This window comes from Ambystoma mexicanum, chromosome 3q (genome assembly GCF_040938575.1).
Source record: "Ambystoma mexicanum isolate Mex_15411 chromosome 3q, UKY_AmexF1_1, whole genome shotgun sequence".
NCBI classification, from domain to species: domain Eukaryota; kingdom Metazoa; phylum Chordata; class Amphibia; order Caudata; family Ambystomatidae; genus Ambystoma; species Ambystoma mexicanum.
The window spans coordinates 581,166,068-581,183,800 of NC_090926.1; the positions used below are offsets into that span (position 1 = coordinate 581,166,068).

Here is a 17,733-nt window from a genome sequence, read left to right on the forward strand (position 1 = left end):
TTGCGGCGTCTCCGACTTATAGTGGGTCTCTGCTGTGAAGCTTCATCCCTTTATTGGCTTCTTACACGATGTGGACATCTCTCCAGTGTTTCCTGCAGCTCTGCGTCACTCACCGGCTTCCTTCTGAGACCTGGACCTAAGAATGCAGTTTCCCGACACAACCATACCTCCAGGAGCTCCGCTGTATTTCCCGGTTCTCCCACGGTCCCCCAGGTATGCCTGCTGCGCTTCGCTTTCCTTCACGCCATGCCACGTCATGAAGGCATACGTGACTCGCGTTCTCGAGCTGCCACATGGATGTGCCTGTCTTATCCTTCACCGTTCTCTCCCGTACTGCCTTGCTGGATATTTCAGAAGCCATTTTTAAATGTCCCAAGCGTTTTAGTTTAAATAAAACTAGTCTGCACGTTAGTGTTTGGACTTTGCTTAATCTGCCTCAACTCTTCCCTCCTCTTCTTCGTCTCAGTGCTTGGGGCTTTATGAAATCCATAGATGTAATTGGATTTCTACAATGATGTTGCTCAAAACTTTCACAAAGAAATGTCAGAAATAGAAGATGTTGTATGTGTGTCATGAATGTTTGGAGTATCCATGGAGTTTTGTCTAGACTGACAAACAAAGGGGTTTCTGATTTTCACAATAAGGAGGAATTGAGGGGGGACTACAAGTCCTCAAGAACTTGGGTATTATAGGGTCTTTGTCAGAGAAAAGGGAGGAATACTGTGTCTAATCCAATGGAATCAACCCCTCTCCCCAGTAGTTGTCTCCTCCCATATGATCATCATCCCTCGTGTAACCACCCACAGGGTCAGGATCAGGTAGCAGCTGCCGTCTCATGGCCACATGGGAGGAGGTTACCGCATAGGAATCTGTGAGGAGTCCACCGGATTCATCACAATGTCCTCAGAGTGTCCACGTCCTTCTTCTGACCCACCACATTATTCTAACTGCACTTCACTTTAGGGTGATGTGTGCAGTTGTAAAATTACAAGAAATCTCTCAGCAACCAAATGAACGTAAAGCAGAAGGCTTAACTCGCCTCCTTAAAGTCAGGTCAGGAGTTGAAATAAAACAAAAAGAAAGGTTTTCCCATATGGGCAGAAAGCAGCAAAAATAAAATCTTTAACAAGGTTTTTATTCCGGCAAAACATTCTCAGTTGGGAATGTGTTTATGGGAGGGTGGCATTGTAGGTTTAGGAAACCTTTGAGATATTTTTGTTATAATGAGCATCTTATTATTGTTCTTCGTTAGGGGGATTTATCATTATTGTGCTTCATTCCCTCTCCTAGTGAGACCCCCAGCACTTTTGGCTGGACTGCTGGACCTTTTTCATTTAATCCTGATTGAGTGGAGCCTTTTTCCTCTCATTCATTCTTGTGGGCTGTGTGTTTTGGAACTCTATTCTTTGTAATCTACCTGCACTATTGAGTCTGTCTGCTCCATAGCTCTTAAAGACAATTGTGGTTTACTACTGCAGCACACAGCTCCTTATGGGCAGTGTTGCTGGGGACCCCTAGGGTCCTCCTTTATGATTATTATTCCATTTCCTTAAGTAACTACAGTTCTTATGGATAGAGAGATACTTAATGTCTCTCCCAAAACTCTATAGACAGAGATTGGCACACCGCACCTTCAGTGGAGTGCCAAAGGGATACGTAGTATCCCCCTTCTCTCTGCTTCTGTGACTTTTTAGTCATGTAGACAATCACCTAGTTATGGCAGGTGGCAGTGTTCTACCAACTATTGTGCATTTTTTATATCACAGGCTATGTCCATAGCCTCGGTTGTGCACAATAGGGGCACCCAAGTACCAACTTCGGGCCTCCCTTCATTTTTCGCCATTACTAGCGTCAGTTCTTTGAAAGAGAGAGAATGAGAGGGAAAGAGAGGGAAAGAGAGGGAAAGAGAGGGAAAGAGAGGGAAAGAGAGGGAAAGAGAGGGAAAGAGAGGGAAAGAGAGGGAAAGAGAGGGAAAGAGAGGGAAAGAGAGGGAAAGAGAGGGAAAGAGAGGGAAAGAGAGGGAAAGAGAGGGAAAGAGAGGGAAAGAGAGGGAAAGAGAGGGAAAGAGAGGGAAAGAGAGGGAAAGAGAGGGAAAGAGAGGGAAAGAGAGGGAAAGAGAGGGAAAGAGAGGGAAAGAGATCAGTAGGTATCCCCCGCTGTTAGGGAGAATTCTCTGTTTAGGCTGAATTTCCTAACCTAGTGAGTCCCCCAGCAGCTTTGCTGGATTTTTGGGGTTTATTTTTTTCTCCTGCCAAGAGTGAGACTCTTATACCCTCACTCTTGGACATGATTTGAGTGTGTTTCTTTGAATCTAGAAGTGTTTAATGGGCTATGGGGTCTTTTACTCCATAGTGTTTCATGTGTTTTTGTGATGTGTGTTACACAGCACCCTCAGTGCAGTGACACAGGGGTGTCTTAGTGACCCCCCAGTATAGACTCCATACCCTGGGGCTGACTACTGTCTCCCAGGGCATGTAAAGTCACCATTGACTTTACTAGTCTTAAATTCTGAACAGAACCAGTACAAACCATCATATTGTGGACGTACTGGCTGGGGCAATTCGATTGCCCCAGGGTCTGTTAGTCGAGGGGGGCACGTCTCTGTCCCCCCTGATCGAGTTTTGGCTGGTGGCAGTGGATACTACTTTTTATATTCAACCGCAAATATTTTCCTATGGGATTTCCCATTGTTTTAGGCTACTATCTTTATTTAATTATTTACGGTAGCCTCGAACATACCGCCGGTTTATTTAATTAATATTAATTCTCTGGTGGGTATTTTTTGCCAAAACTTGATTCTAAAATGGTGTTTGTGTTCTTTTCTGTGATTCCAACCCAAGTCGAGCCCTTTGTTCCACTTTTTGGCGGGCTTCTCCACAGAAGCCCTCCAAAGTGGTGCCACTCTGTCTGGGGTACTTAGGAGGGGTGGAGGGGAATTTAGGCACCCTGGACTGAGTTGCCTAGGCAACTCAAGTCGCACTCCATCCTGATTGGCCCAAGTGGTGAGCCGGCCGGCTCACCACTTAGCATGTTTGAGTGACAGCTAGGCTGAGTGAATGGGGGTTTGCTGCATAAAAGCAGGGCTTTGGGGACTGGAACTTCAGAAGTCGCCACAGCACCCAAGAATCCGACGAGGGAGAAGCTGAGCCGACCTGACACAACACCACCACCGGTGGAGCCCTGCTGGACCGCCTCACCACTTTTCCCGACGACAGAGGAGATCTCCCGCCGGAGAGTCTTCTTCCTTTGAGTGGTGGGGATAACCAGTTTCACTGTCTTTTCACTTTCCCTACGTACCTCGTGGCCGTCTTGCCCGTGCCAAGCACCCCGGCAACCGGGATACCACGTTTTACCACGACCGCGAAACCAAGGTATCACCTTTAACCGGAAAACTCTGCGGCTGGTTTCTTCCCTGGTAGTGCAACGACCTTCATCTTTCCTCCAAGTCGAGATCTTCTTTTCCCCTGGACGACGACGCAACTTGCACCCACTACCAGGAACAACTGCCACCGCTGGAGGATCCTTCCCACTTAAGGTACCGTGTCCCGCCTAGCTTCCCTTGCTACCGACTGTACGGGGTAGATTTAGCCCCCGGCTTTCGAACCTGGGTTAGCCTGGGACACCTTGGCTCAACTTTTCTAAGCCTCTCTAAACTCTTCTTGAACCCTCTGCAAGACTGTTACTGTGTGATCTTGGGCGCATTTGTGCTCTGCTCCCTCTAAGAGTGGGCCCAGCCTTTGGACTTTGGCTCACCAGTGACTTTTTGCTCTCTGCCTTGCTAACAGTGTTCCTGGATCATAGAGTGGTGTACCTCTTCATCTTCTGTCTTTTTCCCTCCCTTTCTCACAAACTTATTAGAGTGCAATCTAGTTAAGCGCTCACCTCTGTATGAAAATAAGTGGTGTTTTACTGTGATTTATCTAATAAGGAAAAAGGGGTGTATATATCATAATAGTAACTGTGTTTAGAATATTTTACAATAAGAGTGCTGGAGTGTTTCAACTGTGTGTTTTTTTAATAAATAACAATATACTTTGATACCAAAGCTCTGGTCAGTGTTTGCTTGTATTATTGTATCTGAGTGCTTATTGAGTATACTTTGCATACTGCCTAACTCTTCTTGAGGGAAGTCTGACTGTTCAGCCACAGCTACCAGGTAAATCTGGGTGGTACAGACTGCTACCAAGTGGGTTTACTGCCAACACCTGTAGTCTTAAATCTTTTGCACTGTTCCCTAAGGGAACTGCACAGGTTTCTGCCTAATACCCGCCTAGGCTCCAGAGTGTCTGTCCTTTGTTTGCCAGAGTATATGTGTTTGCCTGAATAGAACCAGCCCCCACATGGGGTCTAGCTGTCCTGATTGGACTGCCAAACGCCCCTTTCTGTAAAATGCTGACAGATTGCAGAGGAGTGTGTGGTGAACTGTATAAAAGGTGAGGCTTCTGGAGTTTAAAGTAAGTCGACCACAGGAAACAGAAGTGACCGAAGAAGACGGGAGATGCCTGTAGACCCTTTACAATTCTGTGTAGCAACCACTGCTGTCCTGAACCTGTTTTCTATGCGACAGAGGAGCTCCAAAAAGGGCGACTCCTTCCCTTTGGTTGGTGGGAACAACCAGTCCCAAGACAAACTTTAGAACAAGCCATCTCCCGAGGTCCTAGGAGCTTCCAGAGCTGCAGAACCCCAATAGCAGGAGACCTGCTGCCCATTTCGAGTGCATCGTCGTGGAAGGGCAGAATGCATCCAAATCTGTGCTGAACCCGTAAGGACACTCCAGAGATCCGATCCAACTCGCCCAAACCCCCTAACCAGAGTGTGGGACTGCAAGAAGCGAAGAAGATTGACTGGGCGTTCAGTGTCCCTTGTTGGTGCTGCTGAATGGGCGCCAAAACCACAGAGTGAAACAAGAAGTTGCTGAAAGTTGCGCTACAGGTGCTCCCGGGAGACTGCTGCTGAGAGAGCTGCTGTCCATTGTCCTGCCTTTCGTCACCAGACCAAGGAATCCGGAGGACGGGTCCAGAGCTGCCACATCGCTGAGGAGCCAACACAAACACTTTCTTCAAACTAAAGGTACTGTGGGGAAAAGGTATTGCTTACCAGATTCCAAGAAGCCACTCCAGAGAGTTGGGAGTGCACATAGAGGTGTCCAGGGCAACCCCCTCTTACCATGGAGCCAAGCTGCCGCTTGTGTCCCCTTCTCGAGTCCGTTTTTAGGTCTCTTTTGTAGTTGCTAACTTGCTGCTTCAATAACTTTAGACACAGAAAGAAATCCACAGGAACTCTTCATTATTCACCGATTGTCCGGACTTCAAGCTCTTTACGAATTGCCTTTAGCTAGGGTTGCGTTTTTGGACTTTTAAGACTTGCCAGGTGAAGAAACCGTCTTTAGAAACTTGAATGAAGCTCATGTTGCACTAACCTCTTATTTTCCTCCCTTTAAGCGACTTTTCTATATGTGTTTGCACAGTAAACGCATTACTGTATGATGTGTTGAAAACCGCATGAGTGCACAATTACTGATAATACGTTAACCTTGTCTTTTCCCTTTAGAACGTTGCTACAAATGTAACACGAACAAACACAAAAGTGAAAGTGCCCTTTAAAGTGTATTATCTAGTATTCCCAAATGTTCTACCGTAAACGTCTGAAGTATTTAAAGTAATTCTGCTGTAAAAATAATATTTATCTTTTATATAACTATATGTAAGTGCTTCTTTGTTGTGCCTGTCTAAGATTCAGAGTACATACCAACAACTCACATCTTACTCTTAAGATAAGACTGACTGCTCTGCTACACTACCAAGGTCCTGAGCTAGTACAGACGGATACTAAGAGTTGGGGATCTACTAACCACTGGGATAGCTTACTAAAGTTTGACTATCAAGTAGGGCTTTAGGAAAACTTCCTTAACAGTCTTATATCAGGAAGCAATTCTTTAACATTTTCATTAAAGACAGTAGATGTCTTGTGTTTTGGTCAAACAAGTAGGACTTTGCTAGGTTTATATGCCAAATTGCAATGAAAAGACTCTCTCTGTAATGATTAAGTTGGTATGTTTTCTTGTCTAGGGAGTTTCCGTGTACACCAAATTATATCAGTGCCTGAAGGAATCTAGAGAATGATTTAGGAATCGCCAAGAGCATGCTCATGTAAAACATTCCCACCACTTTTCTCTCCTGAATAGATGCTTGAAGAGACTAAAATCTGCAGAAAGTAAATATTTTCAAAGTCAGGATTAAAAAAAACTCTAATCAAAAGGCTCACCAGACTGGTCTCACATTCTTCCAGAATTATTTTTTGCGTGAAGGCCAATGCCTAAAACTGGGACAGCACCCACCTGTGTAGCGGAAACCATGGATGAACCCACCAGCAGATCGGCGGAAATCAATTGAGTGACTTGCTGCGCCCAGCACGTACAACCCAGCAATGGACCGTGCCTCATAGCTTGGTTTAATCAGAGGGTACTTCTTGCGACGCCCAGTGCCTGACACAAGCTTCACCGTCCTAGAGAAAGGAAAGAAAAAAACTAAGAAACTTGAGCAGAGCAACTTCAGAAGGCCAGATGGGCTAGTCCAGGGTCAATCACTGTGTTGATCCCATGGTGCATTGTTGGTAAAATATTGTTAACATGGTCACAGTGTAGGCCCTACTTTAAACAGGAGAATCTTGATGAGCGCACGGATACATATTTGATAAGACCTCAGCTGAAGTGCAGGATCTCTCCAGGAGAAAGGACATGTCTTTCCTCAGTTCCATCTTGATAAGCTCCCTTCGGCATTGTGAGTAGGATGCTGTCATTGTAGCTTTACTTTTGAGGTGTTCTGTGAGAAAGTCCTAACGTTATTGGTGGGGTCTGCAAGGCAGCTGGTTTTACAAACCATGTGATGATGGACTTGGGGGCAGCATGGTGAGGGTCCCCAGCTACCCCCACCATGCCACAGATGGCAGGAGTTCATCACGCTGCAACCATAGATGCTTGCTATTTCCCCTTTACAGGAATAGTGGCGAAGCAGTACAGTGGATCCGGATGCATCCGCACAGTAGGCACCCCCAACGCGGGTGCAGAAATACTACATTAATCTAAAAAGAGGAACCTGACCTATGCCATGAAATTAGAGAGGCAGTCAGCAAATTCTAGCACAAGGCCTCCACACTCATACAGTTAAGAACAGATAAGCTAAGGGAGTCCAACCCGAGGGCAAGCCTAGGGTGCGACCACTAGAGAGTGTACCGCCCAAGAGGAGGGATAAACCGATGCCGTAAATCCCACATAAGAACTGGAAGCCATCTTTAGCTGAGGACACACCAGCCGATCACTATAACAGTCACCCAAGGAGAAGGTGGGGGTAAAGAACGCCAAGATGGTGATGTGGTTCTTGTAGCTGCGGTCTAGCATAAGCTGGAGCCCTACACAGTGCCATAGAACTAGGACACCCAAGTTCCATATACCAAGCATGCATACCAGAGTTCATTCAAACTAGACAGATGCTGGGAGGCGGGCAAAAAGCCCTGTAGAAGACTAGGCCTGTGCCAAATGGAAGGGGGCATAAGGTGGACGTGCTCACTTAAAGCTGGCTGTAGAGGTGAACAGAAGCAACTGGAGCAGAGCCCTTGAATCCTTTGGAGAGCAGAAGGCGGGAGGAGAGGCCCAGAGGGTTGGGTTAAGAAGGAGTCAAGAGGCTACAGGAAAGGTCCTGGAGACTGAGGGAAGACGGAACCTGGAGCTGAGGCGAGAAAGGCCAAGAAGGTTGGGAGAAGAAAGAGAGAGGGCTGGAGGAGGGGTGAAGAAGGTGGGAGAGATAGAGGATTAGAGAATCCCGACTGTTGCAAGACTGGTACTGAAAGGGGAGAAAAGGTGACCAAAGTGGTGAAGAAGGTAGAAGGAGAGTAGACGGCTGGAGTGAGAACACTGATAAGAGGTGGATAAGAAAATAGGGGGATAGAGGAAAGAAATGGGGAATTTGAATAGTTGATTAAAGAGGTAGAGGAGTAGAGAAACACCTGGAAGGAGAAGTGGAGGAATGTCAGGGTGGTAAAGAGAGAAAAGCGTGGAGAAAGAGAAGAATATTGTTAAAGAGGAGCAAAGACGAGGAGGTGGTGGACCCGAAGATGGAATGGGTACACCTGGGAGGGGTGGATTCACAAGACTGGAGGTGAGGGGACAAGGAAATGAAAGAGACCGAAGCTGGTGAACTAGAACCCTGAGAGAAAGGAAGTACTGAGGGGTACAGCGAGAACCCTGTCAATACTTGGGCAACGTGCTGTCATCCTGAAAATAGGACTACTGCTAGAAAGGCAGCCACTCATAACCCCACCTATCGAGTCAATCAACAAGCTCCAGTCTGGAGCTCACACTCAGGAGGAGGCTTCCCCTCTTAAAGCTAGAAGGATGCAGGAGCACTTTAAACCCAGGAATGAGAACAAAGGAGTGGAGACCCTAAGAGGACCATTGGAGAAGGGTGAAAGAACCCCGAAAACTCAGGCCTATTAGCTCACTGGTTACTTTATTAAATCGGCCTGAGGAGACCGGACCACAGACTCATTGAGAACTGGGAGAACATTTTTTTGAACACTTTTCTCCTGATGGATACTCTTTTGTTAACCTGGCCCAAAGCATTACCCACCTCCCGGAGAATAAGTATCCTGGCAGCTTTAGTAGCTCAGATCCTGCCTGTTTGTTATTTTGATCCAATGCTTACACAGTCCTTAATATCAATATTGCTTTTAAGTACACCCTTACGCCTGATCTTTAGGTGTCGATCATTGTGAACCATGTTTCTGTTCAATAAAGGAATAAAGGAAAAGGGATCTCGGGTTGGGCAATTTTAGTGAGCCCCTGGCATCTCACCAGGACTCAGGTTTGGTATCCGAGCAGGAACTGGGGCAAATTTCTGCATGATGGAATGTTGCAAATCTCTGTTCGTTACTGCTCATTTGTGAAATCACTATTGCTAGCAAGGATGGCAGCAGCACAGTTTTGGGGGAAGATGCTAAGTGGCTGACACATACTGGTAATTCCTAGTAAAAACAACTTGAAAACAACTCTCAATCATGTAGCCTGAATTGTTATTACTAATGAACCACAATGCAACTGAATGGTTGTCAAAAATGAGCTAATCGAGAGCGGACTGAAGTCTGGGACTGTGAAATATGGATGACGTAGGAATGTTGTGATTTACAAAAGAAGCATTTAGGTCAAGTTCAAGCAATAAGATATTTTTAGCATTCGCTCCCTACAAAGAGTAAATGGTTGCTGAAGCCCAGATGCCTCACCCCACCACACTCCGTACTTGTCAAAGATGGAGAAGTCGAACTCCCAGCCAAGGCAGCGGATGACACGGTCATAGGCTTCACGGGCAGCAAAGTTGTCCAGCTCATCCTGCGGGAATGCCGGTGGGTCCTTTTCCAAGTAGCGTCTATGGCTGACATGCAGCCGTCCCGCTGCATCCTTCACTAGGGCCAGGTTCTCCAGATCACCTTCCAGCAGTCCATCAAGGGACTTCAGCTGGTAGGTGTCCAGCAGGCCATTATTGATGGCTCTGGAAATAAAAATGAGAGATGAGAAGTCACTCAGCGAAGACAACTGCTACAACCCTCGTCCACTGCAGGAATACATGGAAATCCGAGGAGACAACACCACCAATCATTATCCACAGTAGGCACCACCATCATGGATGCTGGCAAAAAGCTGCATCTGTGTGTGAATCCCCAGTTACAGAGAGGTAGCAGAGGAAATGGAGAAGAGCAGGCACAGCTAAAAGGAGTGTGACCAGGAACTATGGAGCAGACAGAAGAGAAACAAACTGAAAACTGAAGCTGCTGTGGTAAAAGAGGTGTCTAGAGAGGATAGCTAAAACTAATCAAGGATTTAAAGTGCTTTAGGAGGGTTTTTCAAAGTCACTAGCTTGGATAGGACTTTGAAAAGCCAATCTAGAGTTAGTAAGGTTTTTCACGACCCCAGCACAAAGCCACTATCTCAAGTAGCGTTGACAGGGCCTTTTCTTTAGTACAGTTAACACTTAGAGTTCATAAAAAAATGACCCACACAGATAAGTTCTAAAAAATAATAATGTATAACATCACTATAATAAGGCACACTTTAAATATTTCAAGGTAAAAAAAAATACGTTAGTACATGCAACTCACAGAAACTTTGATTCAAATCCAATGAAGTTACAGTTAATAACTTGTATCTAACGGGGCAATACCAAGTGCCACATATCAAAGTAAAACCCCAACCATTTCTGCAAAGTGGTCCTCAAATGCTCCAAGTTGTGATCAATAATATTGGCCTAATGTGCTCAAAAATACAGCATTTCCAACTAAATTTCCAAGAAAATAGCTCAGAGGAAGAGTCCACAAATCCTTTAGTAAAATGTTCTTTTACGCCCATCAATGTAACAAGCCCCTTGTGCTTTAAAACCACTATTTGCCATTACATTTAATAGGAATTCTTAGGGGAAAACTCCAAAATCCGAAAAGAAGTGCTTTTTTAAATCCTGCCACGTTTTGATCAGCGTTCCTAAAACTACACCATTTGCCACAAAAAAAAAATATTTCTTATGGCAGAGCCATCAAAAATACCAGTAACATTTGTTTTAAATTCTCAAACTAATGGCTAATTTTACTGTACAAATGTGCTAAATTAAAATATACAATTTGCCAATCTATGTCTAAATAAAATGTCTTAGGAGGGGAGAATTCCAAGCTCTCTGTAACCTTCCTTAGGCGTTTTCATGCTTTTAAACACTTTCAATTGCCTGGTTAGTATAAAAATGGTGTAGGTTAATTTTAAATTAGATTTTCAGATAACCATAGAGGTGGATTACTGTACGGTATGGGCAGTGGCAAAGGTGGCATGGCGGGGGTTATTGATTAGGGAAGGTGCAAATAAGAAAAGGAAAAGAAACCTGTTAGAGAATAAAGTGAGGGCCGAAATCCGTTCCCTAGAGTAGAGGATACAAACCAGCGAGGAGGGCAGACAGGGGCTGATCAGAAAGTTCAAGGGAAAAGGGATGAGTTGAAATCTAGCTGGAAAGGTAGTGTGAGGACTACAATTTCTATGACAGAAAAACTATGAAAGGGGGAACAAGGTTGGATGGGCTCCTGGTGGTGCGGCTGCAGGGACAGAGGGCAGAGAGATGGGCCGACGGGATTGAGGAAATGGATGGGCAGGTCGATACAAGACCGGATGGGAGAGTAGAACAGTTTGCTGTGTTTTATGAAGGGCTTTATGGAGTTGAGAAGCAGGTTGGCGCAGTACAGCAGGAGTTATATTTAAGAGAGATAACTCTCCCGGTGCCAAGTGCGGACGAGGCGGCAGAGGAAGATGCACCCTTTACCCGGGAGGAGGTCCTCATCGCAATTCAGAGGATGCAGGTGGGAAAGGCTCCCGGAGTCGACGGGTACACAGTTAGGTTTTAAAAGTCTTGTGCACGATTATTGTCCCCACACATGGTGTCCGGACATTTCATCGAAAATAATTCGTCGAGGGGTTGGTCGACGTAATTTTGTCGAAAATCAAATGGTCAAATTTTTTTTTTATTCATATATATTTTTAAGGTTGTAGTTTAGGGAAAAAAAGGGTTTTTTTAGAAAAAAAGGGGGGTTGGGGGGACCCCCCCAAAAAAATAAAAGGGTCAAAATAAAAACAAAATAAATTCGACCATTTGGTTTTCGACCAAATTGGTTCGACCATTTGTCCAGTCGACCAATTTCTTTCGATCAAACGTCTGGTAACCCCCCACACATCACATTCTGGAAAATGGGAGAGCTCCAAGATCCTTCTGTCGGGCCTCGATATTGATAATACCCAAAAGGGTTGGGGGTGGAACCCTCAGTTATGTGGATCTTATCGACCCTTATTGCTCCTCAATGTGGATGCAAACATCTTTACTAGGACAGGACCGTTTGGGCCTTCTTGTATGCCGTCTTGGGTAAATATGGCTCTAGAGGGAAAGTCCTTGATGGCATTTAAGCTTTGCATTTGAGCCCAATCCCAAAGGTGGTGGTGAATGGGAGGTATTCAAGGGCATTTGGGACTGCACCGGGGTGCCTGCTTTCACCCCTGCTGTTCGCGCTCTCTATGGAGCCACTAGCAGAGAAGCTTAGGAGAACCCCTCAGGTGGAGGGCATTCAGGTGGGGGACACGGAATTCAAGTTGGGGATGTATGCGGACGGTGTCCTGTTGCATGGAAGGAACCTGCATACCTCTGTCCCAGCAGCGTTGGCTGTGATTGGACAATATGGAGAATTTTCAGGGTTCAAGATAAAGAGGGCTATATCCGTTCTGTTCCCCTTTGACGAGGTGGGTGGTCAGGATACCGGAATACAAGAGCAGCTGGGGATGGAGGTGGGACTGGAGAATTGTTCGCTACCTAGGGGTCATCATCACCAACACATTGAGCGAGCTATGTGAGGCCAATTATCCATTGTTACTCCAGATGTTGTATTGAGGGATGTTAAGTTGGGCGAAGCTCACCATGTCATGGATGGGCCACTTCAATGCATTAAAGATGAATTGCCTCCCTAGGATCTTATACCTGTTCCTAATGCTCCCAATATTGATACTACTTAGAGAGGCCAAGAAGCGTATGCTTCACTCTGATGCAGGGAACAAAACTGCATGTGGCCTACAACACCCTGGTGCCACCCAAGGAGCAGGGGGGTGGGGCAGTGGGTTTCCCAGACCTCCAAACATATTATAAGGCATCACAGTTGAGGGTGCTAGTTTCTCACCTATGGGAAGTGGATAAAGAGTGGGTTTCCCTCGAAAATTATAATTTGCAGCCGGCAACAGTGGGGGAAGTGGTTGTGGGTCCTGGGAGAGAAAATATCACACATGTTTAGGGAACATCCCATTTTGGGGGTTATGTGGCACATATGGTGTGAGGGACCCGGGATGCATGGGATCACCTCATGGCCCTCGCCCATGAGTCATTTGTGGGCACCAGGGATAAGGAAAGAGATTCCGGACCTAGATAGATACTAGAGATGGTTTGAAGCTGGACTGGCTAGAGGGGAACAGCTGTGGAAGGATGGGAAGTTCATTTCGATCCAAGACCTGGAGGAAGCATTCCACATAGGGACACTATCTGTATTCTCCTATTTACAGATTAAAGGGGTTCTTACCGTGGAGAAATGGAAATCACAGATCCAAAGGGAGCTTATTTAGACGAAGAAAATCCTGGACAGTGGACACACATCGAGATGAAGGGCTTGATCTCCCTACTGCATGACTTGCTGATTGATACAACTATGGGTGGAACAGAGGTGGTCCAGGCTAAATGGGAGCGAGATCTGGGGAGAGATGGGCTGTGGCGCAAGATGTGCGGAAGAGCATTTAAGAAGTCGATAGCATGCCAGTATACGCGCCACTGTATTAAATTGCTCCACACATGGCAATATGATCCGGTTTGTCCTTCTATGGTGTTTGCAGGGGTGAGTCCATATTTCCGGCATAATTGTGGAGAGAGGGTCACGTACTGGCATATGTGGTGGACATGTGACAGAGTGCAGGTGTACTGGTCTGAGGTGCTGGGATGGATAAAGAAGGTGGAAGGGATATCACAGCCTCTTGATCACGGTGGCCCTCGATGGTAGGAGCGCAGACTTGGAAACGGGTTGGTTGGGGGTTTGCAATAAGTACATGAGGAGCTTTCCTGGGTGGAGGTTGGGCCGGTCCTTGGAGCCTGGATGTGCAAGGAGGTCACGGCAAGATCTGACCCCTTGTTCATGCCCTGGAATTTAGGGGTATACTTCCTTAGGGGATGGATTTTAGCCACACATACATTTTGTTGGACGTTTATCTTACACACTGCAGGGTTCCAGTTGGAAGTTGTTGGAGAGGTTGCCGGGTGTTTGGGGGCGGGGCGTAAGACATTGTAACAATGTCTCTCTCTCCACATTGTACTAGTGCTGGAGAAGAGGTTGTTTTTGTTACTTCCTTTGTATGCTTAAAATTAATAAAATAGAAATTTTAAAAAATAAAATGGATTTTCACAATCAGCCCTGTGGACAGGTTCTAAGAGTCCATTGTTTTCTGGTGAACAGGAAAAGACACTAATATCTAGTGAGTGAACAAACCAAACACATACCACATTTAAAATGTCCTGTTACCGGTGGGAGGTCCCAGAGAGTATTCTGTGAATCTGCTTTTTTTACTTGAGGGTATGTATGGACCAAGTGGAAAAAATGACATGCATCACAACCTTCACTCCGATTAGCCACAAGTTACGCAAACTAGTCCTAAAGAATTGGCATATTATAAAAACCGAGTACTTTAATCCAGTACCCCCAAGATTTGCGTTCCAAAGACAGAAGAACCTGAAGGACAACTTGGTCTATACATACCCTCAAGTAAAAAAAGCAGATTCACAGAATACTCTCTGGGACCTCCCACCGGTAACAGGATATTTTAAATGTGGTATGTGTTCGGTTTGTTCACTCACGAAAAATATGAAAAGTGTAAAATTAAAAGAAAGAATCTGGCAATTTAGATCATTCACAAACTGGAATTCACAATGGGTAGTATATGCGATCCAATGCCCATGCCAACTTCTGTATATTGGGAAAACAAAAAGACACATTAAAATACGCATAGGGGAACATCGGACTAACATCAGGAACCAAACATCTAATAAACCCCTTGTTGCCCACTATCTCCTCCTAAAACATAAACCATGTGAAATATTCTGGTTTATTATTCAAACAGTTCAAATTTCGAACAGAGGTGGAGACTGGGACTTGGCTGTGCGCAAATGTGAACAGAAGTGGATTTTTGACTTGGATACAGTGAAAAATGGTCTTAATTCATCAGTTGAGTGCGGCATTTTTTTCTGAGGAGAACCTTTTGAGTCTGCATGGTCTTTTTCAGATTTTTTCAACTACAACAAACACACGGGCTGTACCTCATGAAAACACTTTCAACATGTGTGCTTATCATTTCATTTCACTCCAAACAAATAAAACATATTCACATATCATCGAGACCTCTAAAATAAGGAGCATCCACCATCTTGCTCACACCCTCCAAGATGGCAGCATGCGCCACCAAGAAAGAAATAGGCATTTTTTTAACACGTACGTGGCAGTCACATGACATGCAAACACGGAAGTAATATAATCCCCTCTCTCGCGGCACCAAATTCAAACGGGTTTGTGCTTTCCCGCGCCAAAACTGAGAGGAGCTGCACTGCGATGAGAAAAGATCGTCCCACTGAATCATTCAGAAGGTAAACAAAACTAAAACGCCGAAGATTCAAAACTTAAAAACAACAACGGAATTACGCTAACAAACGAGCGGAGTATAGCATATTACAGCTAATGTGGAGATCATTTCTCCTAACATAGGTTCTATCCCATCTGTCCCTGCAGGTCTTTGGAATAGAAAAAGACGGTATCCCTAGGAAATTACATACAGGGGAAACGTGTAATTGTGAAAACAACCAGTGCCAAGCTGAATTACATGACTTCGATAAAACTATCAGGTCAGTAAATAATGAAGATGACTTTTGTGCTTGGAAACATCAATATGTACAAACGCAACAATGATTCGTCAAAATTTCAATACATGAATTGTGTCCGTAGGTTTGAATGTCCGAGTTCTGAATACTGAATTATTTCGACGAAAGGACCAACCACTAAGCCCAAACAAGATAAAAGCAATCCACTGTACGACGACATACAGGGAATGGAAGTGAATCCACCTGTCGCTACAAATAAAACTAAATATCTTGAGTCCGACTATAAAAGCATATAAAGGTCAGTGGCAAGTGGGAATGTGGAGAAGTTTGTATCCATGTCGCACAAACTTTTACTAGAAGAGCTTTTAATGTGAGTCGAGTTCTAGACAAAACACTAACACAAATTCCATATTTCCATTCCCTACAGCACTGGAAAATAACGTGAATACCTGGGGATTTCTGAACTTTTGTCATTTTGAAAAACACCTCGTCCTGAAGAGGGCCACAATTAAGACAGCAGAACACCAGGGATGGTGTTGATGCAAACTGTGTGCCGAAACATATGTAGACATCCTGACACTAAAATAATTGTGTTTTTTGCAGCGTTAAAATTTCTATGCTGTGCATTTAATGTCTTGGTTTCCCCAAACTGAACAAGTAATTTAACAATTAAATTGGCAAAGTGTCTTATCAGAATTGTCACTTTACTAACCCTAGACACCACGAGCAGAATATGTGTGTGTTTTTGCTGGACTTTTTAATTTCATGTATTTCTTTCTAAGTCTGGAGGTGTTTTGTGGAAAGCACCGACTACTTATAAAAGTGTATAACTTAAACTATTAAAATTTGTGTTTTTACTTCGACTGCTCTCTGAACAATGAAATGCTTCTATGCGACTTCTAGATAGATAAGAAACATATCTATCAAAAAATCCCTCTGTCCCTGTTCCCTTGCAAGGCGGACGAAAAGAGGGGTAATTGAGCTTTTGTTACTTTGTTTCCTTCAGAACCAAGTCCCGTTTTTAGCTCAATCCCCCTTTAACAAAAAATTGGGACTTACCCTCCTTTAGACACACATTAGGAGAGAGCCAGAGGGGGCGCCAGACCAGAACACCAACGTTCAAGGCTAGGCAAGGGAGTGATAGGGCAAGGACTTCACTCACATAAAACTGCATGGAGAAGGGGCGGCAAAACAGGTATGTTTACTCGCCGCCTGTACTCCGATTCACTTAGGAACCACCGTAGGAGTTCCTGAAATGGCTGTGCCTTCTGGATTAGAGCCTTGGTTCCATTGAGACAGCCTGGGGCTGCGGGTGCAGAGGTTACTTGAGGTGCCAGGTTTTTGGGTAAGGCTAGTTCGCAGTTCCGTACTCTGACGGAATGGATCGCGATTCTGGACAGCTGGACACCCAGGCCTAAACGACTTCTCATTCACCATTCCGGTGATGAGCTCCTAGGACTCCCAAGTCACGATACAGATGGCGGACAGCAATGGCCTCTTGAAGAAAATGACAGAAGGCGACCCTCATAGCGGAAAACAAAGAAACTGGTTCTGCAATGACCCTCTTCATGGTGGAGAACTGCAACTTTAGGGAAATGCATCTTGCGCTATAAGCGGGGGATCTGCAGAGTACCACGATTCAACTTGGTACGGCGCCCGTTGCAACGTAGTAGCCCCGGAGGACATCTGGCGATCCCAGGGGATGGTTCCGGAACTGTTCCGAGTGCTTGCAGCAGCTGTATCTTCGAGCAGGGATTGGGGCTGGTTGTTTCCACCGGTCCAAATTCTTCCAGAGGTCTGCAGAGAGACAGGGCTTCGCCAGGCAAATGAAAAAAGGGTTGCTGATGATCTTCCAACTACGAGTTCCAGGTCTTCAGAGGGCTGCTCTCTTTTGTAGGGCTCTTGCCACCAACGATGATCTGAAGAATGGCTGCAGTAGGGTATGATAGGTTATTTCTAATGCGCTTAATATCCAGAGGTTTCACTGCACGGATCGAACCTGTGGTGCTCTGTGTCGTCTTGCTTCTAAGTCGAGCACGTTGCTCCTGAGCTATCCTCCCGAGAATGCAGGCAATAGTTGAACCTAGGCCATCAATTGCAAAGATCTGCAACTTTCAAATTGGCAGGTTCTGGCCAATCCTGGACAGCCACTGGCCACTGCATCTGCCTAGCAACAGAACACTCTGGCATGAATGTGGTCTCGGTCTAGACAAACCAAGCCCTCACATCAGCCACACATACAGACCACCACTTTGCCCATGAAAGCTGG

General features: G+C 45.3%; 1 protein-coding gene across 1 annotated transcript in view; it reads right to left on the reverse strand.

The window, feature by feature from the left end:
- Positions 1–17,733, reverse strand: part of FOXRED2 (FAD dependent oxidoreductase domain containing 2) — a 397,384-nt gene that overhangs the window by 295,819 nt on the left and 83,832 nt on the right. Inside the window, exons 4-5 of the mRNA XM_069654375.1 lie at positions 9,291–9,539; positions 6,338–6,504 (exon numbers count right to left, since the gene is read on the reverse strand). Coding sequence (XP_069510476.1) covers positions 6,338–6,504; positions 9,291–9,539 — 416 coding nt within the window. The remainder of the gene's footprint in view (positions 1–6,337; positions 6,505–9,290; positions 9,540–17,733) is intronic.